Genomic DNA, 27,023 nt, shown 5'->3' with positions numbered 1-27,023 from the left:
AGCGGTCTAATTATGGACACACAACATGATTCAGTAGAAAGTACATGAAGCAGCCAGAGTAATCAACAAAGTTGTAAAACTTCTTTTTTTAGGATAACAAAATATGCAACCGATAGAAAATGTCCATTTGTCAGATAGTGGTCTCCTTCTCTCAAGTGGCTTGAACATTCTAGGGCAGGGGTAGTCAACCTGTGGTCCTCCAGATGTTCATGGACTACAATTCCCATGAGCCCCCTGCCAGCAAATGCCAGCAAATGCTGGCAGGGGCTCATGGGAATTGTAGTCCATGAACATCTGGAGGACCACAGGTTGACTACCCCTGTTCTAGGCAGTGGCCATGACACCTGAGCACAGGTGAAGGCAGGGAAATGCCACAGAGCCCCCCACCCCTCCTCCAAAGCATTTCCTCCCAGTTGTAATTCCAGGGGGTTTCCAGGCCCTATCTGGAAATTGGCAACCCTCCCTATGGCAGAGAGACTGCTGTGAATGCTTCTTCCTGCCTGCAACATAATAAATATTAACTTTATTTTTAGAGACAGCCTTTCCTGATTGGCTGGTAAAACAGAAAATAATAGACATTTCATAAATTAAAATGATCATAAGTTAAATTTAAATTGCATTCTATTGAAAGCTGCCTCCTTAAAAGTCTTCTGGGAGGGCTAGTTTATACTGGGCAGTTCAATTTGTTTTGGGTGAGGTTCTTAAGCAGGTGGCCAGCAACTATAGATCAGGTGGAACAGCTCTGTCTTTCAGACCCTCCGGAACTGTTGGAAGTTTCAGAGGACTGTGACCTTACCTGGGAGAGTGTTCCACAAGGCTGGGCCCAGGGGCAAAAAGGCCCTGTACCTGCTGGAGGCCGGTTTTACTCTTTTGAGGCTGGAGCTTGGTGAAGTGGTTAGGAATGTAGGAATTTGATTGTTAGGAATTCTAATCTGGCAAGCCGATTTTAATCTCCCGCTCCCCCACATGCAGCCAGCTGGGTGACCTTGGGCTCATCACAGCACTGATAAAGCTGTTCTTATGGAGCAGTAATATCAGATCTCTCTCAGCCTTGCCTCCCTCACAGGGTGTCTGTTGTGGGGAGAGGAAAGGGAAGGCGATTGTAAGCTGCTTTGAGACTCCTTCGGGTAAAGAAATACAGCATATAAGAACCAACTCTTCTTCTTCTTCAGTAATATCAGGGCTCTCTCAGCCTCGCCTCCCTCACAGGGTGTCTGTTCTGGGGAGAGGAAAGGGAAGGTGACTGTAAGCCGCTTTGAGACTCCTTCGAGTAGAGAAAAGTGGCATCTAAGAACCAACTCTTCTTCTAATCAGGAGGAACTGCAGAAGGAAGGAATAGCAAGTTACTGGAATCTAGTCTGGAGGTGACCATTGAGTGAATCAGCATGGTTCCCTGCTTTCTGAAGAGCCAGGCATCACCATCGGATCAGGGGTTTCTAGTTTCGCATAGTGTTTGTTTAATGGTTCTCCCAAAGCTTTTGGTTTTGGCCTATGGTACACTTGTCGGGAAGACTTGGGTAGAGTGTAAAGTAACACAGAATACATAGCCTACGGCAAGAAGAGACACAGAATTAAAAAAAAATCATAGAATCATAGAATCATAGAGTTGGAAGGGGCCATACAGGCCATCTAGTCCAACCCCCTGCTCAACGCAGGATCTGCCCAAAGCACCCTAAAGCATCCAAAATGGTTTAGGGCCTCATTCATCCAAAGTTAAGCACATTTCAGCCCCTTTCGTTTTACTGGAAGTTATTCCATTCTGTGCAGGGGCTTTTTAAGTGTATGAATTGTGACTTAATTCTGCCTCTAATGTAGGACCGAGGGTGCATTGCTCTGTGCTAGAATCTGCTAAAGACCCATTGTGTCATGAATGGGATAATTCTGGGTAGAGCAGGTCCTAACCCACCTTCCAGGCTTGGCTCTGCAAGTCGAAACTGAAGGCAGTTCGTCCTTTGTTTTATCCGTAAAGGTAGATCTGTTTTATTGATTCTGCTGGCATGCGATTTGAATTGCTAAGCAACCAGTTCATTCCTCCTTCATTTCAAAAAAACCTCACAGGAGCTTTGTTTACAAAACTGGTGGGGAGGAAGAGGAAGTCCTGGAACAGCCCTGAGGGACCAGAAATGGGAATCAGGAGCCTGATCAAACCCTGAGCCAAAACGTCAGGGACAGGAAAATGTTTCTGGGTGGAAGTTTGATGTTGCAGTAGCGGAAATGGATTGGTTATTTCTTCATGAGAGCAAATGCTCAAATCATAAAAGCCGCTCTCACTTTGGTCTGCTAGCTTTAATTAAGAAAATCCCTGATTGATTGGACCGTGGAAACCAAAGCACAGGATATGCAAATATTTGCATAAGGAGAAATTACTCTGAAAATCAGGAACCCGTACTGGCTTCCTTGATATGCAATAATTGACTCTGCTTACTGAGCTGTATTAGCTTCCTTCCTTCCTTCCTTCCTTCCTTCCTTCCTTCCTTCCTTCCTTCCTTCCTTCCTTCCTTCCTTCCTTCCTTCCTTCCTTCCTTCCCCTTCCCTTCCTTCCTTCCTTCCTTCCTTCCTTCCTTCCTTCCTTCCTTCCTTCCTTCCTTCCTTCCTTCCTTCCCCTTCCCTTCCCTTCCCTTCCCTTCCCTTCCCTTCCCTTCCTTCCTTCCTTCCTTCCCCTTCCCTTCCCTTCCCTTCCCTTCCCTTCCCTTCCCTTCCCTTCCTTCCTTCCCCTTCCCTTCCCTTCCTTTCCCTTCCTTCCTATTTCCACATACAATATGGGGACTGGGGAGAGGGGAAGTCAAGTATACCCTCAAGTTTTGTGTCCGTGTGAACTGTGTTTTGATCCCATATTCTTAAGGTTCTCTAGGGCAGGCAATTTACGTTAAAAAGAAAGTGGACTACATCAAATGTCAGCCACAGTTAGATACAAATTCCCATAATGATCTTAGCAATAAGAACTAAATTGGTGTAAAAACACTAAAAAAGAAAACCGGACCAGCTCCAATCAGGGAAAGAGATCAACAACCTGTAACCATGGACAGATGCCTTGGGGAACAAACAGTCGTTGTCTGGGTGAATTTCCTGTGCAACTCAAAATGGCACAAACAACCATTCTTTTGCGCTGAATATCTGAAAGTTCTGCATCCACACATGTTGTTGGATGTTGCACGATCCTTATGCTCTAGCAATCGCTGTCAGGGAGCTTGGATTGTCCACACAGAATAAACCGGTTGCAAACAATGGCTGTCAGCATTGTGCTGGTGAATATCCGTCTATTTGTGAATGCAGCTTAGTCAAACTGCGGCCCTCCAGATGTCCGTGGACTACAATTCCCAGGAGCCCCTGCCAGCGAATGCTGGCAGGGGCTCCTGGGAATTGTAGTCCACGGACGTCTGGAGGGCCGCAGTTTGACTACCCCTCTAGCAAATGGAAATCATCACTTCAAATCAGGGATTCCCAACCAGGGTGCAAATGGACACATGAAGCCAGTAGAGTGGAGAAACCAGTGAAGCCAGTGGAGAAACCAGTAGGCACAAATGTCCACAGACTTGTAATGGAATCCCAAGTCCAACATGGTTGTTTGCGAAAATGCTGTAAGACCTACAGCGTTTCTAAGTCCCAGCAGCCAATGAGCAAGGCTAAATGCTCAGAAGGATGCGAAACAAGAAGCATACTGATAATTACTTGCAACATTGTGGAAGTCTGAGCATTTAGCCTTGCTATAGGCTGCTGGGACTTAGAAAGACTTCAGTCCTACAGCACGAAATCTACCTCTTTGCTTCACTATACTATGTGCTAAACCCTCCCCCCCACTTCATGTCTGCTTATGCTGAATTGGGCCATTGCTCTATCAGCATCTCCCCAGGCCCATAATTGGCCATGGGGAGGCAGGTCAACAGAACCATATATGGTCATATCCTCCGATAAATGTTTAACAGATTTTTTAAAATATATTAAAATTTAATGAACACTCATCCATTTACGAAACTTTCCCAAGGCCATCAAGAAACCCCAGGGTTTCATGAAACCCTGTTTGAGAAAGCCTGCCCTAAGTAAATCAATAGTGCAGCTTCCGATATTTGGAAGAATGTTAGCTCTGGACACGGAGGAACTATTTAGCTCTCATGGTTAATAGCCGTTGATGGGCTTTCCTGCCATGGAACAGCTTTCCTTCCAGTCATCGTTCTGTTCCCTGTGAGTGGTGGGTTGTGTCTTTCAAACATTCCTTGAAGAAGAGTTGGTTTTTATATGCCGCTTTTCTCTATCTGAAGGAGTCTCAAAGGGGCTTACATTCGCCTTCCCTTTCCTCTACCCACAACAGACACCCTGTGTGGCAGGTGAGGCTGAGAGAGCCCTGATATTATTGAAGAAGAAGAAGAGTTGGTTCTTAGATCAGTGGTCCCCAACCAGCGGGCTGCGGCCCGGCGCCGGGCTGCGAAGGCCATGGCGCCGGGCCGCAGCTCCCTCTCCCCGCCCCCCCCCCCCGCAGTAAAAAACTTCCCAGGCCACAAGCTTGCGGCCCGGGAAGCTACTTACTGTGGGAGGGCGGGAAGAGGGAATCAGGGCCGGGCTGCGCCCGTGCAGGCCGCGCCCGCGCGGCCCGATCCGTGGGCGCGGCCCGCGGGTGCGGCCCGATCCGCGGGCGTGGCTTCTGGGCGCGGCCCAATCCGCGGGCGCGGCCGGGCGCGGCTCGACGCACGGGCGCAGCCCGCGGGCGCGGCCAGAAGCGTGGCCGTGGCCCGCGTGGGCGTGGCCCGCGTGGGCGCGGTCCCCGCGGGCGTGGCCCGATGCCCTGCCGGTCCCCAGCCTAATAAAGGTTGGGGACCACTGTCTTAGATGACGCTTTTCTCTACCTGAAGGAGTCTCAAAGTGTCTTACATTCTCCTTCCCTTTCTTCTCCCCACAACAGACACCCTGTCAGGGAGGTGACTGGAGAAGGTACTGGCAAACCACCCTGTACTGAGTCTGCCATGAAAATGCTAGAGGGCGTCACCCCAAGGGTCAGACATGACCTGGTGTTTGCACAGGGGATACCTTTACCTTTAAGGGAGGTGAGGCTAAGAGAGCCCTGATATTACTGATGAAGAAGAAGAAGAGTTGGTTCTTTTCTCTACCAGGAGTCTCAAAGCAGTTTAGATTCACCTTCCCTTTCCTCTCCCCACAACAGACACCCTGTGAGGTGGGTGAGGCTGAGAGAGCCCTGATATCGCTGCCCAGTCAGAACAGTTTTATCAGTGCCGTGGCGAGCCCAAGGTCACCCAGCTGGCTGCATGTGGGGGAGTGCAGAATTGAACCCAGCATGCCAGATTAGAAGTCCACACTCCTAACCACTACACCAAACTGGCTCTCATGCTTTGAACTGGGTCTGAGCCCCTGAAGAAGGACGTAGATAAAATTGAAAGGGTACAGAGGAGAGCGACGAGGATGATCTGGGGCCAAGGGACCAAGCCCTATGAAGATAGGTTGAGGGACTTGGGAATGTTCAGCCTGGAGAAAAGGAGGTTGAGAGGGGACATGATAGCCCTCTTTAAGTATTTGAAAGGTTGTCACTTGGAGGAGGGCAGGATGCTGTTTCCGTTGGCTGCAGAGGAGAGGACACGCACTAATGGGTTTAAACTACAAGTACAACGATATAGGCTAGATATCAGGAAAAGATTTTTCACAGTCAGAGTAGTTCAGCAGTGGAATAGGCTGCCTAAGGAGGCGGTGAGCTCCCCCTCACTGGCAGTCTTCAAGCAAAGGTTGGATACACACTTTTCTTGGATGCTTTAGGATGCTCTGGACTGATCCTGCGTTGAGCAGGGGGTTGGACTAGATGGCCTGTATGGCCCCTTCCAACTCTATGATTCTATGATTCTAATCCAGATGCCTGACATTCTTGTAGAAAGTTTCTGTTTTGCAAACCCAGCGTTAATGCCCTTCGTTCCAAAGTCAGAAGGCGTCTCTGCCTGCGTGGCTGAACTTGAACCGTGCTTGCATGCCGCTCTGTCGCCTGACTCATTCCTTAAATGCCATGATTGCCACAGCTAAAATATTTGCAGCTGATTTTGTGTTTGTTTGTTTTGGTCTTTTGGCGGCAAGTGCGTATTATCTTCCAAAACAGGTGTCGCCTGCTCGCTTGGGTTCTCGGGAACACTGCGAAATTTAAATTGACAGATTGAATTAACTGCTGTAGTGTCCTTATGAGTAAACACCTCTCATCGCTAGTTTAGAAATCCAAAAGGGGGTTCCAAATGAGGCAGGCGCGTTGATTTACAGCCAGCGACCAGCGTCAATTAGCGCTCAGCCTGTGTGGTAGAAAAGAGACAGTGTGATGCTAAACAGAGGCACAGCTCCTGCTTGTTACCCTTGATCCCCTCCTGGATCCTGTCCTCTGGCAACAGTTAGGAGAGAGTATACGGTCACCCTTGTGTCCCCTCTGCAAATCAGCAGGGATTAAACCCATTGAATGCAAAAAAACAAAGCCAAAGGGTTGCTATTTTTAGAACTGTGTTCAGCATTTTTTCAGTCAATGGCATTCTCGTGTGTGTGGGGGGGGGGGCTATTCATTGCAGGACTAGGGGTTTCGGGAGACGCCAAGTGTTGCCGACCCAGGTTGCACCTGGGAGTGGGAATGTGTTCTGTGAGCTTCCCTGGCTGGACCGATGCCAGCATTCTGGGGAGGGGCTGTGGCTCGGCGGAAGAGGCTCTGCTTGGCATGACGAAGGTCCCAGGTTCAATCCCCGGCATCTCTGGTTCAAAAGGTTCAGGGGACAGGTGATGTGAAAGATGTCTACGAGAGACCCCAAAGAGCCACTGGCAGTCTGAGTGGACAGTACTGACCTTGGCTGATTGATGGTCTGATTCTGTATCAGGCAGTTTGTGTAGGTGGGGCCTTGGCCCTTTGATTGACCATCTCCTTGACATGCAGGTTCAGTCCCCAACATCACCAACCATAGGTGGCAGGTTTTGTGAAAGACCAGAGATTCCAGAGGACGCTGCCAGTCTGTACTGACTTTGATGGTCCAGCTGTCTGACTAGGTAGAAAGCAGCCTCACACATTCACGTGACCTCTTGGAGTGTCCATGTGGGTGGCAGCCTTAGCTTTGCAGTGAATTTCACTGCTACCGACGGAGACTCTAGCATGTTTGTTGCCTAGTACATATGGAAGTCTTCTCACATTGGGTGCTCTGCCTGGGCATGGTCATTCAGAGAGCCGTGTTTGATATTAAATGCATGCTGGTCCCAAGTTGGGCCATCAGCTCAGGCTGATGTCACCCTGACTCAGATCAATAGTTGACGTGGGATTGTGGGATCAAGCCCTCGGGAGCTGCCATCACCTACTAAACTTTGTGTGCAGGACTCCAAGTAGTCGCTTGTGTAACACCGACTTATGTTTCATTAAGATGGATACAGCCAAAAGGACAAGTCTGCGCCTGTTCTTTCTCTCTACTCACCTGCTTAGCAAGTTAAAGGAAACTGGAGGCAGGGAGCGGAACCAGATCTGAGACCTGCTTTTAGTTTGCGCCTGCTGGTATTTGATTCCAGAGATATATCTGGGTGAGTTGGCTGTAGCCAAAAGAACCAAGGGTTCTGTGCTGAACTGCTATCAATAAAGCTTTCTATTAATCCAGAAGCAAGTTGTTAGTCTGTCTGCCCTTGACAGAGGCGCATGTAGGTTGGAGTTGGCTTCGTTGTGCACCTGACAAAATGAGCTTCTGCCCACTTAGGGCACAGTGGAAGAGATAAAAGAAAAAGAGTTGGTTTTTATACCCCGCTCTTCACTGCCTGAAGGAGTCTCAAAGCAGCTTGCAATCTCCTTCCCTTCCTCTCCCCACAACAGGAACCCTATGAGGCAGGTGGGGCTGAGAAAGCTTCTAACAGGACTGCTCGGTCAGAACAGCATTTCCTGAGCTATGGCGAGTCTAAGGCTACCCAGCTGTCTAGCAGCAGGGAATTAAACCCAGTTTGCCAGATTAGCTGCTGCTGTTCTTAACCACTATGCCATGCTGGCTCCCTTAGCCTTAAACATGATGTTGGACTTGTTGAAGTTATGGATTGTTGAGGAATCAGGAGAAACTGCAGAAAGGAGGAGTACCTTGTTACACAGAAGGCACTTCCAGTGCTTGAACCACTGTGTGCTGAGGACAGGAAATGGCTTCCCAACCAGTTTCCAAGATGGCGCCACCTGTGTCTGTCCTCTGTTTTGCCGATCGTCTGTTGCTGTTCTTTACCTCTGTTGCCTCTAGAGCAAGGGTAGTCAACCTGTGGTCCTCCAGATGTTCATGGACTACAATTCCCGTGAGCCCCTGCCAGCTGGCAGGGGCTCATGGGAATTATAGTCCATGAACATCTGGAGGACCACAGGTTGACTACCCCTGCTCTAGAGCAATCTTATCCATCCAAGTTGAACAAGAACATTTTAATATGTGGTTGTGCTTTGGGGCCCATCTAGAGGAAGGACCACTAAGTTGTTTATGATCACAGTGACTCAGTAGCAACCAATGGGCCAGAGATGTGGAGGACTGCTAAATTGTTTATGAGAACAGTGACTCAGTACACAGGTGTAAAGAGAACACAGGTAACCTCCACATTCAGAGATAGTCAACCTCTGAATCCCAAAGCCAGGAGGCAACATCAAGGGCTGGCTTTGACCTCTATGCCCTGCTACTGGCCCACCAGAAGAACTGGTTGGGCCCTGGGTAAGATATGATCAGCTGGCTGAGATGGCTATAGATCAGACAAGATGGACCCGTGGGCTGATCCAGCAGGGCTGTTCTTTATGTTCTTATTCCTGATTCCTGATAAGTCTGAATATCTCATCTGAAACATAGCAGGGCTGAGGGAGGCACCCACACTGCCCACAAAAATTGTACCTCTCGTAGCATCTTTTGAAGTCGAAATGTAGGTCGCGCGCACTTGGAGCTCAATAGATCACTATCTAGATAAGTGGAGACTTCGAATGTTTTGACAAACTGGATTGTATTCTTGGAGACAATAATATAGTCTATCACACCCATCCCTCCACCTGAACAGTAAGTAAATTCTGCTGGATAATCAGTGGGATATGACCCATTTAAGACACAGAACTTTGTTCTATTAACCATTTGTTCAAAATTAAAACCGGCAGAATGAGATTTTTGATCTTTAGAACAGTGGACCCCAACCTTCTAGTAGTCGGGGACCGCCTCCGAGGGTTGGAGAGAGCCGGCGGCCCAGCTGCCGCCGCCACTCACAAATGTGCACGCACAGTTGTCGCACATGCGCGTTTTCGCCACTAGATGGCGCTAACGCGCATGTGCAGAGCTGCTGCGCGTGCACGTTTTCGCCAGCAGGGGGCACAAACACGCATGCATGGCAGCTCCGCGCGTGTGCGTTTGCGTTGCTGGCGTGCCGGCGCCCGTGCCTGCTTCTTCCCCCCTTCTCGCTGCAGGGGGGTGGGAGGAAAGCGCGGCCGCTGGCGGCCCGGTAGCATGGCCTTTGCGGCCCGGTACCGGGCCGCGGACCGGGGATTGAGGACCCCTGCTTTAGAAGATCTACGAAGTGGGAGGGAGATTGTCTGGTCTTCTGCCAGGCAGGTGCCTGTCTGAAAACAGCTTGAGAATCTTCAGCTACACGAGTGCTCATGAGATTTGTACCACAGAGGCAATCTAGACTGTGCATTCATGGGTCAGCTTGGTGGATTCAGAGCACGGATGTGATCGCTGTGGCACATGCCCTTAAATGAGAGCTGAATATAACTTTTCTCTTCCTTTCTTTTTGGCTTTCGGCATATGCCCGTGTCTGTCGGATGAGATTTTCCTTTTAGGCCTTGATCTTTCAGGGTGTCGTGTTAACTGCAGAGTTCTGGGCAGGAGACAGATGTCCTCATCAATAAACCAGACAGTGTTACCGTCACATTGGACGCCTTTGTTCGGAGTTGTCTCAAAGATGCCAAGACTAAAGCAAGAAGATTTCCTTTAAAAGGAACTTCTCTTCAGTGATTTGGTTTATTTTTTACAGGAGAGACTCCTTGTAGGAACAGCTGTCTGTGTTAGCTTGGCCTTATTCTTGAGCAGGGAAGATGAAGGATCATTTTTTCCCATACTATCCTGTCTGCCTCCGAAGTCCTGCCCTCTGTCAGCAGAGATGAGCCAGGTGTCAACTAGAGCTGGGTCACTTTCAGTGGTGACATCTTGCCTTTGGTGCTGCCAAACCTGGCATTTACCTTACTCTCTTGCAGGTGCCATGCCAAAACATTTCCATATACCCAGGCTTTTAAGTGAAGGGTTTTTATATCTTTCAAAAGTGCTTTTGTGATTTGCTTTCCAGCTGATTTTAGAACAAGTACCTAATTGAAAATTTAAAATGGGTGTTTTTATGGTTTCTGTGATACTCTTTATTTTTTTTACTCATGAGGTGCCTCAGGCTGATTCTGTGAAGGCTCAAGGGGGCGGCAGGTTACAGTTGATGAGCGATAGGGACGTGAGTGTCCTGCATTGTGCAGGGGGTTTGACTAGATGACCTAAGAGGTCCCTTCCTACTCTATGATTCAAGCAGGTTCTCCGGAGAGGCAGCATACAAATTCCCCAAATATGTAAAATTCATAATGTGTATATCAGGAAAGATGTGATCTGGTGGCCTCTGGGGCAGCTTAGGATAGAAGAGACGTCCCAACACGTCACTATGAGGGGCAGTATGCAAATTGAATGAATAAAATAAAAAATAAATACATTAAAGTACAGTTCAAAAATCTCATTCTTCCCTCAGCCTGTTCTCACTCAAAGGCTGGTTGCAAGCAATGATTCAACCCCTCCATGTAATGACCTGGTATCTCAGATCTTTGGGCTGATCCTGCGTTGAGCAGGGGGTTGGACTAGATGGACTGTATGGCCCCTTCCAACTCTATGATTCTGTGATTCTATGATCCTATGGCCTGTATGGCCCCTTCAAACTCTATGATTCTATGATTCTATCTTTGAGGTTCTCATTGGCGCAGTCAATTGTTCTCCCATCTAGTGGATCTGCTGCAGTGTCTACCCCAGTCATTCACCCTTCTTTAACAAACTGCCTAGAAGGACAGGAAGGGTCTCCTGTTTAGCGTTCCAGTTTGTCCTTTCTCATGATGATGAAAGAATCAGCCACAGGTCTACCATGGCACCATATAGGGAAACCTGCAGAGAGAGAGGGCAGTGCTGCTTTTGGAATGGAGGCCAAGGGTATACATGACACTCAGAATATACCACAGCAGTCGTGGAGTTTGAAATATAATTTTAAATCTGGGCCTCTAGTCCGACCCGTACATGGCCATCGAGAGCTCTGTCCTATTCCCAGCCAGTCGCTTCCCATTGCATCCTAAAGATGACTTAAGGGACAACACAAGACAGACATTTTCCTGGGTGATAGAAACTCAAGTAAGGCGGCGTTGCCTTCCTCTGATGTGCCAGGTGTCAATGCTGCATCGCTGGATCCATTGGAGTGTCCCAATGTCAATCAAGGAGAGACATGGGTAGAAAAAGAATCCAGAGTGCCACTCAAAGGTTAATTATCCAGCCCTACTTGTAATGTGACTCATCTGATGGTCCTATTAAAAGTGAGAAGGATGTTAATGATGATGCAGCAGAAGAGAACAGAACCCTGCATGACCCAGGGAGAGGGAGACGCTTGATGATGTGTCACTTTTGGATCAAGGGGAGCAGAGGAGTCGTGACTAATTGGGTCGCTGCACTTGTGGGTGACTCTGTCCTAAAAGGATGACTGGAGAGAAGAGCCAGTGGGAGGGAACGGGAGACTCAGGATGTCAGAACAGGGTTCCCACCTTTGCAGTTCGAGAGAGGGGACATGATTGCTCCCTTGAAGGATTTGAAAGGTGGTCACTTAGAGGAGGGCAGGGAAAGGTTCCTGTTGGCAACAGAGGAGAGGACCCGCAGTAATGGGTTTAATGGGTTTGCATTATGTGTAGATTCTGGGGGGTAAATGGTAAAGACTGGGGAAGGCACTGGCAAACCACCCCATATTGAGTCTGCCATGAAAACGCTAGAGGACGTCACTCCAAGGGTCAGACATGACCCGGTGCTTGCACAGGGGATACCTTTACCTTTACCTTTAGAACTGTATTATCTAGATATCGGGGAGGGGGAGATGGTCCGTATGGTGCCTTCCAACTCTAGGATTCTATGATTCTAAGTAGAAGCTGGACAGATCCTTAATCTGGATGCTTTAGGCTGGTCCTGCATTGAGCAGGGAGTGGGACTAGGTGGCCTCTTAAAGACTAACAACATTTGTGGCAGGGTTGGAGCGTTCGTGAGTGAGTGAAGAAGTGAGTAGTGACCAATAAAAACTTATACCCTTCTACGAATTTTGTTAGTCTGTAAGGTTCTTGTTCTTTTGTACACCTTTGCCTGACCCTTTAACTGTGGTTTCGGCATGTGCAGAGCCAGTGGGGTAGGGAATCCATTGTTGAAGAAGATGTTGGGACAGAGTTGCTTTTGGACTATGAAGCTCATCTGGGTGACCTTGGGCCGCTTTCCCTCTTTCAACCCAACGTTCCACACAAGAGGCCAGATAAAATGGGGACACCACCATGTAGGTTAATTTAAGCTCCTTAGAAGGAAAAACACACTGAGTTGATGATGGAAATTGGAACCAGAATCACAGATATCTGGAAGAGACCACAAAGGGCCATCCAGTCGAGCCCCCCCCCCACCTTCTTAAAAACCACATACTCCTGACAGGTGCTCATCCAATCTCCACCTAAAAACTTCCAACCATGGAGACTCCGCCACCTTCCAAGGCAGCATATTCCATCCAAGAACAGCCCTCCTCGTCAGAAAGTTCTTTCTAATGTTTATGGGTCCTCTTTCCTCTTAATTTGAATTAGTAGTAGAAAAGGGCTCATCTGGTCATGTTAGGTGGCTGCTAGAGGTGTGGGAGAGAGCCACATATGAAGTTGTACCAAGCATCTTCCAGCAAGTGGCAGCTTTTAAATACTTGACATTACCTTACATGAGGCTCCATTGCCCGAGGCGACTTGAACTTTATTGACTTATCGGGGCAGGTGAAAATCCTAAACCCTTCTTCAAATGATGCTGCTGAATGAGCAAAGCGATTCCAGAACTGGTTCTTCTGCTTGGGCTTACAGGCATCCGCCTTTGAAATTTGCTGACTGCCCTGTGTCTTGGCAACCAAGAAACCTCATTTAACACCATGCCTCCTCCTTCAGCCTTTTTGCTTCGTCATCATCACACACGAAATCTCTTGTTCCCTGAGTTACACCCTCTTGCCTCTGGTCCCAGAACCGGTGCTGTTGGCTTCTGCTCATGCTGCTCCTGGTAGGAGTCCCAGGTAACCTCACTGGTAGAACCACAAGGCTTTCTGTGGAGGCTCTGTTAAAAGGATTGCGGGGAGTAAGTGTTAGGAAAAAGAGGAGTTGTGGTTCATTGGTGCAACATCTGCTTTGCATGCAAATAGTTGAGCCCTTTTAGAAGAAGAAGAGTTAGAATCATAGAATCATAGAGTTGGAAGGGACCTCATGGGTCATCTAGTCCAACCCCCTGCACTACGCAGGGCACTCATAACCCTGTTGCTCATCCACTGCGACCTGCCACCCCCTAGAGCCTTTGTAGAATCAGCCTCCTCATCAGATGGCTATCCAGCCTCTGTTTAAAAATTTCCAAAGATGGAGAACCCACCAGCTCCCGAGGAAGCCTGTTCCACTGAGAAACCGCTCTAGCTGTCAGGAATGTCTTCCGGATGTTGACAGCATTTCTTTTGCATTAATTTCATCCCATTGGTTCTGGTCTGTCCCTCCAGGGCAAGAGAGAACAATTCTGCTCCATCCTCTATATGGCAGCCTTTTAAATACTTGAAGATGGTTATCAAATCCCCTCGGTCGTCTCCTCTCCAGGCTAAACAGACCAGGCTCCCCCAGCCTTTCCTCTTACGTCTTGGTCTCCAAACCCCTCACCATCTTTGTTGCCCTCCTCTGGACATGCTCCAGTTTGTCTACATCAGCTGGCTGCATGTGGGGGAGCGCAGATTGAAACCTGGCTCGCCAGATTAGAAGTCCGAACTACACCACACTGCACTACACCACACTGGCCCTCAACCAGTTGCACGCAAAGCAGATGTTGTACCAATGAACCACAACTCCTGCACCAAGCTTGATGAAGAACTTTCTAGGAAAGAGTGACATCATATGTGACAAAAAGGGTATTTAACCAGCTCAGTTACCAGGACCCCCCATAAACCTTTTGGGTTTCCCTTCTCACACTTTTCAGTCTATGGACTCCTTCAAACGTGCCAGGATCCTCCAGGGTGCTATATGGCCCCTGTTGAGAATGGCTGTTGTAGCAGGTAGAGTGCCTGGGTAGAGAGGCCCAGGTTCCAATCCCCATTCTGCCAAGGGATAATCTGAGTCCCGTCACACACTTGTGCTCTTGACCTACCTGCATCTCTAGTTAAAAGGATTGGGTAACGAGTGACGTGGGGTGGGGGCTGCTTCATTGAAGTCAGCATCATGTCTCCCTGTAACACTTTGGAGAGCTGCTGCCTCTTGGAGCGGGCGTTGCTGAACTAAACGGACCAATGCCCAGATCCCATACAAATCTGACCTTGCTCATTTGTCACTAGAAGGAAGTGAGCCTCCAGCTATTCCAGCAGAGCTGGAATCCACATCGTGGAAAACCTTGAGCGGTTCCAGACTGAAGTTTCGTCCAGACAATAAGTTGTATCCAAGCCTAAGAAGTTGACCTTCTTCCAGTTCTGTAGACCCCGCCCCCCATGGACCTTCCCTCCGGGTAGCCTGTTCACTACATGCGCAAAATTGCTCCTCTTAACACAAAGCAATTAGGAGACGCACAGACATGTTGGGGCTTTGTGGTATAAAGATGTATCTGCCCGAATCAGATATACATAGAAGAAGAAGAAGAAGAAGAAGAAGAAGGGAGGAGGAGGAGGAGGAGGAGGAGGAGGGGATGATGATGAGGAGGAGGTGGTTCTTATATGCCGCTTTTCTGTACCCGAAGGAGGCTCAAAGCGGCTTACATTCACCTTCCCTTCCCCTCCCCACAACAGATACCCTGTGGGGTGGGTGAGGCTGAGAGAGCCCTGATATCACTGCTGGGTCAGAGCAGCTTTATCAGTGCTGTGGTGAGCCCAAGGTCACCCAGCTGGCTTCATGTGGGGGAGTGCAGAATCGAACCTGGCATGCCAGATTAGAAGTCCGCACTCCTAACCACTACACCAAACTGGCTCTGGGTAGCAGGGTATAGAACTGGCTGGTTAAGTGAAATCAGTTTAGTAACTTCCCTTGCAGTAGGGATTTCTGCCCTTCCCCGACTGAATGCACCCTTTGCCGACTGCAGCGAACGTGACCTCTATGCAACCGTGATTGCTGTTTCTGCTTTTAGTATTGCAACTCAACCTAAATCTAGTTAGCAATAATATTGCTCTCCCCCCCTCTCGGTTTTTCCCCAAAGATGGAAATATGAACAACACTGAAAAAATAAATAGCTTTCCACGAGAGCCCTGGGGCTTCTCAGCCCATAATGAAAGGAACATATACAGACTGAGAATAATGTAGCAAATTCCAATATCGCTGAAATCCTTATGGTATTTGGATTTTAAACACTGAAAATGAAGCGCAGAGCCCCTGCGGATACTCCGAGGCCATATTCAGAGACAGAGCTGGCTGGTTCCAAGCGCTTTACAAGCTGCCAGAAGTTAGGTCTGGGGTCCTTTCTTTGGCTTTCTGGTTGCCAAGAAGGAACACAGAATTTATTGGATCCAGCTTTTATTTGCATTATGCTGTAGAGTCGGGACTTGGTAAGGTGAGTTCCGCTGGGGTTTAGCTGTACAGTACCTGGCACAGTGTGACTCAAGCTGGGGTGTTTAGGTTCAACACGGGGATGATGCATGAGAATGGGAAGTGAGCCATCCTATGACTCTCAGGTACGGTTCCTGCCTTTCCTTAGTGTATTTCAAGGTCCTGTACAGGTAATCATGTGAAGAGCTGTGAAAACCAAAAACACCCGGAGATGAACTCTTCCTGTCTCCATTACAGGCTTCCCTTCTAAAAAAAAAATTTAACAGCCTAACTGGAGATTGGGGGGAGCATTGAAGAAGCTTCTGATGACATATTGTCTCTTTTGGGATTTGAAATGCCTTTTGTTTAAAGAGGACGTTTTGTTCCCTTAAAGTTTGTTGGGGGTATTTTTGGCCTTGAAGTCACAGATGACTTACGGCAGGCTTTCTCGACCAGGGTTCTGTGAAACTCTGGGGTTTCTTGATGGCCCTGGAAGGGTTTCCTGAAGGGGTGGGAGTTAATTACATTTCTAGATTTAAAAAAAATTGCTAAACACTTATCAGGTGAAATGACCTTATGTGGTTATGTCATCCCACCCAACCCTCACAAAATGGCCAATGATGGGCCTGAAGGGGGTGGAAAGGGGAGGGACCACAGGTGGGCATGTCCACAGCTCTGCTGTTAGAGCTAGTTTGATGTAGTGGTTAGGAGTGCGGACTTCTAATCTGGTATGCCAGGTTCAATTCTGTCACATGCAGCCAGCTGGGTGACCTTGGGCTCACCATGGCATTGATAAAACTCTTCTTCTTCTTCTTCTTCTTCTTCTTCTTCTTCTTCTTCTTCTTCTTCTTCTTCTTCTTCTTCTTCTTCTTCTTCTTCTTCTTCTCCTTCTCCTTCTCCTTCTCCTTCTCCTTCTCCTTCTCCTTCTCCTTCTCCTTCTCCTTCTCCTTCTCCTTCTCCTTCTCCTTCTTCTTCTTCCCAACCATCTTTGGCATGATCATGCCACTTTGGGGGTTTCTTGAAGCCTGAAGAATGTTTCAGGGGTTTCTCCATGGTAAAAAAATTCAGAAAGGCTGACTGAAGGCAGGGTTTTCAAGGCAAGAGATCTTCAGAGGCGATTTGTCATTCCCTGCCTCTCTGTAGTGACCCTGGGATTCCTTGTTGGTTGTCCATTGAAATACTAGCCATTGCTTAGTTTCTAAGATCTGATGAGATCAGGCTAGCTTGGGCCATCCAATTAGGGCTGCTCAAAATAGCATAAAGATGTTAATGTAAGGCAATCTAGGTCATTATTTTGCCAATGTTTCCATTTCTCCTACAGAAGGGGGAATCCATGGCTTCCACAGATTTTATGCCTCCATGGTCACATGTGCCTAGCGATGGTATCATTAACAAGTGATAGAGAAAAACTTGCTGGAGACCTAAGCCTGTATTACCTTTCTGGAAACTTTTAAGGGCTTGTTAACACCATAAGGAAAAATACATGATGTATTTGTCCTGAGACTGTGCTGTTTACATAATCAGGATGGGATATTGCAGACTGGCTCGCCCATATCAAAACATTCGTTGCTCAAGGAAAGCTATTACTTTGAGGGAAAGCCTTGCCTTACCCTGATCGTCTTGTTTTCTACATGCAGGACATTCCTGAAACTGGGGAGTATTCACATATCCAACCCCTCTTCCTGCATTCTAAAGTGGTATACTCCCAAGAATATTGCTTTTCTTAATGCACAGATCAGCTGTGCATTAATCAATAAAAATATTTACATCCACCACCACCCAGCTTCTAAGACAAATCTTGCAGGAAGCTTCACAGTTGGCTCATGCAGATGTCTTTTTAACCAAACTGATTGCGATGAAATATCAGGTTCACTACACAGAGCCAGGAATGCTCTGCCCATCCCTTGCCTTGAAATCCCTGCAGGCTGGCCGTAAGTTGGCTGCAAGTTGACAGGACATTCCACAACAAGTAGGCCTTGGAAAACAAGCTTGTTGGAGAACCTTGGCTACCTCCATTGCTCCAACTAGCACAGGGGTGGCCAAACTGTGGTTCTCCAGATGTATGGGGACTACAGTTCCCACATGCTGGCAGGGGTTCATGGGAATTGTAGTTCATGGACCTCTGGAGGGCCACAGCTTGGCCACCTACCACAATGCTGTCTCTTCTGATGGGCACCATCTCTTCGAGATCTCAGGTCGAAAGGAGACTTTTCTGTCCCCTGCTACCTGAGATCTTTTAATTGGAGGTGCTAAGGATTGAACCTGGGACCTTCTGCAGGCCAAACGTGTGCTCTGTCTCTGAGCCACAGCCTCTCTCTTGCAGGGTGGGGAAATACTCTTCAAATAACCAACACCTGTTTTTCAACACCTTGGTTTCCCTCTACCGGTTAAGATCATGGCCTGAGGCCATTGGGCTTCTGGCCAGTGTACTGCTGTGACTACTAAGCAACCTCTCTGGGTCAACATGTTCAACAACTTTTAAATGAATTGGTGGCACACCAAGATCCATCCCTGAACTTTATTCTCGGAACTTGTAAAATTTGTAAAAGGCCAAGTGAATGTAAGCCTTCTTCCATCTCCTGTAGACTCTCCGAAGGGTTCAAAATCCTGAAATGGAAGAAACGCTCCAAGCAGTTAATCGCCATGAGAGCCACTGATCCAAATTAGATAAATTAATCTTAGGGCCCGCATCTGATGCATTTGGTTCTCAAAAACAAGACAGTTGATTTTGAGCAGAATGCTTTGTGTGTGTGCTCAGAGTGCTGCCAGTGAACTGTAGCGCAATCCTGTGAGGTGGGCAGATATGGTTATCCTGATATATCACCAATCAGGGGGTTGAGGCCGACAGATCACTCCGAGAATTCAAGGTGAGGGTTGAATCAGAAACTAACTTCCAGAGCATTCCCTTGACCATTGGCATATTAAAACTATTAAATGAAGGAAGTATTGTTGCTGTTTGCCTCGGACTAGCTTTCTCAGGGGTGCAGCAAGTAAGGAACCTGTTGCTGACATTTGCTAACTTTCCATTGTTATGTTTCATTCCCTCGGAATGTTAATGAATATTCTGTGACATCACAGCCTGTAACATCTGTGATGCTCCAGCTGTGACATCTCCACCAGTGTCTTGGAACATTACGATAAGAACATAAGAGAAGCCATGTTGGATCAGGCCAATGGCCCATCCAGTCCAACATTCAGTGTCACACAGTAGCCAAAACCCAGGGGCTATCAGGAGGTCCACCAGTGGGGCCAGAACTCCAGAAAAATCTCCAAATGTTGCTCCTTAAGCACCGAAAATACAAAGCATCATTGCCCCAGGCAGAATGTTCCTTCTAGACCAGTTGTAGCCAAACTGTGGCTTTCCAGATGTCCATGGACTACAATTCCTATGAGCCCCTGCCAGCACCATGCTGGCAGGGGCTCATGGGAATTGTAGTCCATGGACATCTGGAGAGCCACAGTTTGGTAACGCCTGGACCTTGTTCCTACTAGCCACTGGTGGACCTCTGTTCCGTAGGTCTGTCCAATCCCAACTTGAAGCTATCTATACTTGAAGCTGCCATCACTTCACGTGTTAATGACTCTTTGGGCGCAAGTAATTCCTTTGATCCGTTCTAAGCTTATTGCTCATTATATAGGTGACCTGATTATGTGTGTGTCAGGGCAGACGTGGAACCCATCCCGGTATCCTTTTTGAGTGCTGCTCCGGGATGAATAGCAGGAACCTGGAAGGGACCAAGCTCTCAGTACCCTCATGGTACAATCCTCCTGCTAGCTGCCTGAATGGCCTAGAAGCCAAATTGTCAGTGCAATTGTTTGTCTCTTCCTTTTCTGCATTGAAGGATTTTTAGAAATCCCAAACAAAAGTAGAACCACAAGGCTCCCCGTCACTTTCCGAGTAGACTTGTAGCATAAAGCAAAGAGCCCGTGGCACCTTTGAAGACTTATTGTGCTTTGTTTCAGTTCAGTTTTCAGATTTTTAAAATTGGTTTCAGATTTCCGCAATCCAAATCCTATTGCGTTTTTTATTGGATTCCCCTCCTGTTGATTGTTTTGACATACTCTGTGTCATCTGCCTTGAATCCCATGGAGGGATACAGAAGAAAGAAGAGTTGGTTTTTATACACCACCTTTCACTACCCCTTTCCCTTCTCTCCCCACAACAGGCAGGTGAGGTTCGTGGGGTTGACAGGACGGCTCTGTGAGAACAGCTCTATCAGGACTGTGATGAGCCCTGGGTCCCCCCACTGGCTGCATGTGGAGGAGCAGAGAATCATACCTGGCTCTTTACCACTACGCCAAACTGGCAGACTATAGATAATGTAAATAAAATAATAAAAATAAATTAGAAAATGAACTTTTTGTGCATCCAGCACAGTGGATTCTAAGGTCTTGGGATAGGTGCGTTTTTTTGTTTGTTTTTTAGTTTTCAAACTTGAAAATCTCAGTAGCCCAGAGTCAGTTTGGTGTAGTGGTTAGGAGTGTGGACTTCTAATCTGGCATGCCGGGTTTGATTCTGCACTCCCCCACATGCAGCCAGCTGGGTGACCTTGGGCTCGCCACAGCACTGATAAAACTGTTCTGACCAAGCTGTATTATCAGGGCTCTCTCAGCCTCACCCACCTCACCTGGTGTCTGTTGTGGGGAGAGGAAAGGGAAGGCGACGGTAAACCGCTTTGAGCCTCCTTCGGGTAGAGAACAGCGGCATATAAGAACCAACTCTTCTTCTTCTTCTTCTTCTTCTTCTTCTTCTTCTTCTTCTTCTTCTTCTTCTTCTTCTTCTTCAACTCATTGCCTCAAAGTGAAATCTGCCTACAAAGAGTTACAGGGTTGCGTCCTAATGTACCCTGGAATGTTGATACACAATGAGCAAGCCAACAAGGCGCCAGGCTTCCGACTGTCCCTTGGACGTAGCTTGCCAGCTTTCTAAGATGGAAGGTTTCTAACCCCCGCATCTCCCCCTTTCCTTGCAGCTACCTTGCTGACCAGTGCTGGAATGGCGGCTTCATCTACCTGATCATGTTGCGTCGCATCAAGCGCAAGGCCCCCCTTCCGCCATCGAATGGCAACAACAGCAACAGCAGCGGAACCAAAGCCCGGCCCACCTCCGAGCCCAGCGGGAAGGCCTCCCCAAATGGCAAAAGGACCCGGAAGTTCGGGGTCATCACCAGGACGCCCTCTGGTGGCAAGGAGACCAAGGGCGGCAAAGGCAACCCCAGGCCTGAACGCGAGAATGGACACTGCAATCTTATGGAAGTGGACGGGATATCGCCGGAGGCATCCAAAGCAGAAAGCAAAGCGGAGAATCCTCTCCCGAGAGTAGACTCTCCTTTTCCAGCAGGGCAGTGCAGGACTCGGCTTTCGGACGGAGGGATTCTGGACCTCAACGCAAGCGAATTGTCCCTGCAGGTGGGAGTTCTTTGGTTTGTCTTTCTTTGTTGCTGGGGGTGTTGGTATGTTTTCAAAACTCAGAGCTATCTGCATTGGTATTCTCCCCACTGCTGGGCCCTCTCACTTGGGTGGCTTGGCCAGAGAACCCATCCCATGGCTTCCAGCGCACTTGGTTGGCTACTGCTTACAGTGTGATATTTTTAAGTGGCACTTGGGGATAGATCCCATGGAGCCATATTGAAATGGGAGGTGGATTTGCTCAGTGCACAAAGCCGTCCCTGGACACAAGAGACTGAGTTTGTTACAGGGTGGAGATGGTACCACTAGATCAGTGGTTCTCAACCTGGGGGTTGGGACCCCTTTGGGGGTTGAACATCCCTCTCACAGGGGTCGTGGCAGGGTGAGGAGCTTGGCTGGGTGGTGGTGGGGCACCACCACTGTTGCCACTCCTCCGGCAGGCTCCCGTGCAGAACTGAACTGAGAAACCCCGGGGGGGAAAAACAATTTATATACTATCATGAACAAGAGATCTTCACACCATTGGTCAGTTTGGGTTTAATTTCTGGGAAGGAACCCTTGCATAATTTTATGGTTGGGGGTCACCACAACACGAGGAACTGGATTAAAGGGTTGCGGCATTAGGAAGGTTGAGATCCACTGAGCTAGACAAAGGGATCTGCGGGATCCAACCCTTAGTCTTCTAGTTGATGCCACCAGGAATATACAAGTAAGCATGAATTATGAACAGCTCATGAATAGGATGCCACATAAATAATATGGCAATTAGACTGAAAAGGCAGTGGGGTCTAATATCAGTTCAGGAAATGACACCTGTTAATGGGATTACTTCATGCAGGGCTTACGATTTACAAAGTGCTGTGCTCAGTGGTATGGGGAAAGGCGTTCCTGCCCTTAATGTTTTGTTTCTGTTATGAACCTTGGCAGTATGGATCATGCAGCATGTAACACAAGGAACCTGAGCATTTAAAAAGTATTATTGTGATTTAGATCTTAATGGTGTCGTATGAATTATGTGGTTGCGCGTTTCCAAGAATCTGTCAATGGATACAGCAGTCAAAGGATGGATTGAATTAGGTGGGTGAAACTGGCTGATTAGGAAGAGGCCAGAGCAATGAATCATGCAGAGTTGCGGTGGGCAGCCTCCTCTGCAGGTTGGCAGCTTGAGCAAATGTTTCCTGGTTTAGCACCTGTAACATGCAAGAAGTGAGTAATGTCCCCTGTCCCAGATTTCCTCCTTATGACCTTAGCTGACTTTCTTGTCCACTAGGTGAGAGCTTTTGAGGGCATGCTAAGCAGAGTTTTGCACGCCAGATTCTGTGCCCATTTGATCCCTTGAATTCAACAAACAAAGCATCACCCAAAGCCTAGGAGAATCATCCCAGAAGATTTGTGCATACTTGGTACCACCTGGGTAGCATTCCCTTGCTTCTGTTGCCCTCCATATAACACACCTAATCCAATCAAACCTCTTATTGTCATTTACCTGCTATTGCCATTCGGCCTCTGAATTCACTTTTGTAACATTTATATCTCCGGTGCATTTTATGGCGTACATGGTGTGGTCACACCCTATTCAGCCAAGCCAAGTCCTCAGACCCCAACTGAGGGAATGCCCCCAACCCAAGATGAAACAAAAAGCAAGACCACAAAAACTAAGGAGATGGATAACTCACACTCCCTGCTAGGTAGGACTGCCACTGCCTCTGAATTGCTCCCCAGGTTTTCAATCTTGAGGCCTATCAGGGAATTAACAGGAGACTTGACCCAGTCTAGAACCAAGAAATCACAACACAGAATTGGCAGAGTGGCACAAAGCAAGGCACAGGTTTGGGTCTCCTTTGCAGATGGCACTGCCAAAGGGGAGTCCTACTTTGGGCCCTGCTGGTTGTACAGTAGGGTTTCCAGGTCCCTTGGAGCTGCCAGTGTGGGGTGCACTTACCAGGAGCAGGGAGGAACGCCAGAAATTAACGTGACATTCCTACATGACCCAGAAGTGATGTAGCCTCATCAGGGATGTTGGGGGCAGCACTCTGGCTTTGGGGCAAAAACTCTATGGTAGAATTAGTTTCTAACCATGAAGTTTTGCCCAAAAGCCAGAGGGTCCTGTCCCCCTCAGCAGCCTCCCAGCAAGCTGGTTTTCATTGATTCACAGAAAGAAAATATAACAAGCCACATCCTAAAATATATAACAAACCACCTTGACATACCTACATCACTCCCAGTCATGTAGGCATGCCACGTGAATTTCTAGGGTTCATCCCTAATTGCAGGGGAGAGGTGTGCCCTGAAAGCGGGGGACGGCCACCGAAATCAGGGGGTCTGGCAACCCTGCTGTCCAGACAGATGGGTGACCCAGCAAGACTCCTGGCTTTTTGCCTCCGTATGCTGCAGAGACTGGAAGCGTAGCTGATGCAGCACTATGTACAAACGAGAGTTCTCTGGCCGAGTCTGGATTTCGATCGGAGCGCTGACCTCACACTGTTTTCCCCATTAATAGCCTCAACAATAGCAAGTGGAGTTTATTTGTTTTCCATGCATTAATGGCAGGGAGGAAGGGGAGGAGGGGGAGAACCTGCGGGGGACACGAAACCCGGTGAGTCCGGGACGATTCAAGGGCTGCAGAATGCACAGAGGCCCGGAAATCTGCCTTGCCGACGATGACTGAGCCACAAACTTCTGTTATTGCCGCTTGCGAGCAGAACGAGCTCCAGGGGAACCATCTCTGTCTGCAGGCCGCCTGCTGACATAATTTCCCTGGCAAAGGCTTGGAAACTTTTTTTCAGGCTGTTGCAAGCACCTGAACTGTGCGATTGCCCTCTTGGAAACTCCACCAGCTGTGCGGAGAAATTTCTTTCTCTCCTTCCTTCACCGGCTCTCGCCCACCTCCTCCTCCTCCTGTCCATTAACCAGAGACCTGACTGAAATTCACAGAGTTGGAAGAGGCCATGCAAGCCCTCTAGTTCAACCCCTTGCCCAAGGCAGGATCAGCCTCAAGGATCCAGGATAAGTCTCTGTCCAGATGCTGCTTAAGGACTGCCAGTGAGGGGAAGCTCTCCACCTCCTTAGGCAGCCAATTCCACTGCTGGACTGCTCTGGATGTGAATTATTTTCCTGCTATCAGAGCTGGCTAACAGAAAAGGACTCCCCCCTAGGATTTTGCCCCTGGTATAGCATCTCATTTGGAAGAAAACTGCTTGACATCAGTTCTTTTCCCTGGGCCAAAGTCAAGGCTGGGCCTTGACTTGGAAAAACATCTGCTCTGAAATTCTTAAGCGCTGAGCCCTTGATCTTATGAATTTATTTTCTTTACCTCTTTCTCACCCTACTTTGCCCTCACCTGGAAGGCCCAGGCTAGCCCAGCCCCATCAGATCTCATAAGCTAAGCAGGATCTGCCTTGGTTAGCATTTGAATGAGAGACCCCCAAGGAAAGCTCTGCAGAGGAATGAAGAGGCAGGTGACCCCTGTTGATTTCTTGGCTTGAAAACCCTATAAGTCAATGGCAGTTTAACAGCACAGGGACACACAAACCCCACTTTTCATTCCAGCGGGGTCCACAGGTGGCTTATAACAGGGGTATTCAACCTGTGGTCCTCCAGATGTTCATGGTCTATATGCTGAAGACAGAAATGCTGGCAGGGGCTCATGGGAATTGTAGTCCATGGACATCTGGAGGACCACAGGTTGACTACCCCTGGCTTATAATATTCCCCTCTCCCCCATTTTGTCCTCTCAGCAACACTCTTAGGCAAGTTTGGCTGTGGATTTGTGGCTCCCCAAGGCACGCCAGAGCTGGGATTTGAACCTGGGTCTCCTCGATCCTAGCCCAGCACTTCAACCAATACACCTCACTGGGTCTCAAGAGGTTTGGTGCATCAGAACCTGTGTAAAGTGCCTAATCCTCAAACAGCAGGAGACGACAGTCTGTCGTCATGCTTACCTCTTAGCTCTAGGGCAGGAGAGCTAAAAAAAACAGGTCTCTCTGTTTTTGCTTACCATAAAATCAGAGTCCAGTAGCACCTTTAAGACCAACAAAGATTTATTCAAGGCGTGAGCTTTCGATTGCAAACAGGGAGTTATCACGTGGCTGTGTGTGGCTGCTGTGACACAGTTTATTAATGTAACAGGATTAACTTTTGCTTATATATTCCTACTGTTATGATGGCCAGTTTATAGTCGGAGGAAGAGTGCTTGCCCTCGAAAGCTCATGCCTTGAATAAATCTTTGTCGGTCTTAAAGGTGCTACTGGACTCTGATTTTATTGTGCTACTTCAGACCAACACGGCTACTCATTTGAATCTTTGCTTACCATACTTCTATCTTCCTTCTTGTCATACTTGGACTTTTTCCCTGTTTTATCTTTCCAGGATAGGCTGACAGATGGGAATTGGGCCAAGATTGTGATTGTGAGCCAGGATTGGTCCAGGAGTGGATGAGCAGTGGTTTTAATCCATGTCTATCCATTATAAAGGAGCCTCTTGTGGCGCAGGGTGGTAAGGCAGCCGACATGCTGTCTGAAGCTCTGACCATGAGGCTGGGAGTTCGATCCCAGCAGCCGGCTCAAGGTTGACTCAGCCTTCCATCCTTCCGAGGTCGGTAAAATGAGCTTGCTGGGGGGTAAAACGGTAATGACTGGGGAAGGCACTGGCAAACCACCCCGTATTGAGTCTGCCATGAAAACGCTAGAGGGCGTCACCCCAAGGGTCAGACATGACTCAGTGCTTGCACAGGGGATACCTTTACCTTTATCCACTATAAATCTACTACTCTCTCCACCAGGTTGACTCCTTAACTCAGGCTTTCTCAACCAGGATTTTGTGAAATCCTGGGGCTTCTTCCCAGCCCTAGAATGGTTTCCTGAATGGGTGGGAGTTAATTAATTATGCATATATTTTTAAAATTTGTTAAACATCTGTCGGGTGATATGACCATATATGTCAATGTTGGCCCACCCACCCGTCCCAAAATGGCCAATGATGGGTCTGGAGGGGGTGGGAAGGGGAGGGTCCCCAAGTGGGCATGTATATGGCCATGCTTCCCAACCATATTCTGCAGAATTGTGCCACTTCTGGGGTTTCTCAAAGCCTGAAGCTTGTTTCCGAGGCTGCCTTAACTGTTTATAATTTAGCAGGTAGTTTCCAGTCCTACATTTTGGTGGCAGCCCTGGGTCTCCTGTGTCTGTTGATTAGATGTCCTCCCATGTATACATTAGATGTATTCCCATGGTGAATTTTGGATGTGTCGTCTTTTAAGTCACATGCGCACAGATCAATTTCAGAGCTCTCTTTGAAGAGCAAAGCCTTTTTAGCATTGGCTGTGATTTTACTTGGGAGGGAAATAAACAGCATTCCCTTTTGTTTTATTAATGGTGGGATTTGGAGCTTGTGAAATGGAGAGATTTAAATGGCAGTGCCTGGAGCCAAGCACCATTTAAGATGGCCTGCGTAGTTTTTTGTGGTTGTAAACAACCCACTCGTCATTCGAGATGGAGATGTATTCCAAAGACAGATACATTTGAATGCCGATTGATAACCCCTGGGAGTGCCATGAAACGAACAGATTTTTATTCTCGTTTGTGGTCTGTTATGTAACACAGATAACCCACTTTCCTTATAATGAGGTGGAAAAACAAGACCCCTACCACTCTGTGTACAGTTTGTTTTTGTCGCACGTGCCTACAAAAGGGTCTGTTCCTTTTAAATGCAGATTTCAAGCATATCTCTTTCTGTGACCCAGAAAGGGGAAGAGTTGTGAGGAAAAAGAAACTTTGTACGCAACAGAAATTACTGTCAGGCACAGTCCAGCTAAAACACAGTGCTACTTTCTCACAAACAAAGGAACTTGCTGATCAAATTATCAGCACTG

At 48.0% G+C, this 27,023-nt stretch overlaps 1 protein-coding gene across 10 annotated transcripts in view; it reads left to right on the top strand.

Annotated features, from left to right (window-relative positions):
• The window catches only part of PDZD2 (PDZ domain containing 2), a 272,721-nt gene that overhangs the window by 172,170 nt on the left and 73,528 nt on the right, over nucleotides 1–27,023 (top strand). For all 10 annotated transcript variants that reach the window (XR_013232999.1, XM_077346915.1, XM_077346916.1 and 7 more), the window contains one exon: nucleotides 20,722–21,157. Coding sequence is in view for 9 of the 10 variants with exons in the window: in XM_077346915.1 (XP_077203030.1) it covers nucleotides 20,722–21,157 (436 nt within the window). In the remaining variant the exon portion in view is untranslated. The remainder of the gene's footprint in view (nucleotides 1–20,721; nucleotides 21,158–27,023) is intronic.

This window comes from Paroedura picta, chromosome 7 (genome assembly GCF_049243985.1).
Source record: "Paroedura picta isolate Pp20150507F chromosome 7, Ppicta_v3.0, whole genome shotgun sequence".
NCBI classification, from domain to species: Eukaryota; Metazoa; Chordata; class Lepidosauria; order Squamata; family Gekkonidae; genus Paroedura; species Paroedura picta.
The sequence above is the reverse complement of the archived record's forward strand: the minus strand, read 5'-3'. Positions and strand labels throughout refer to the sequence as shown.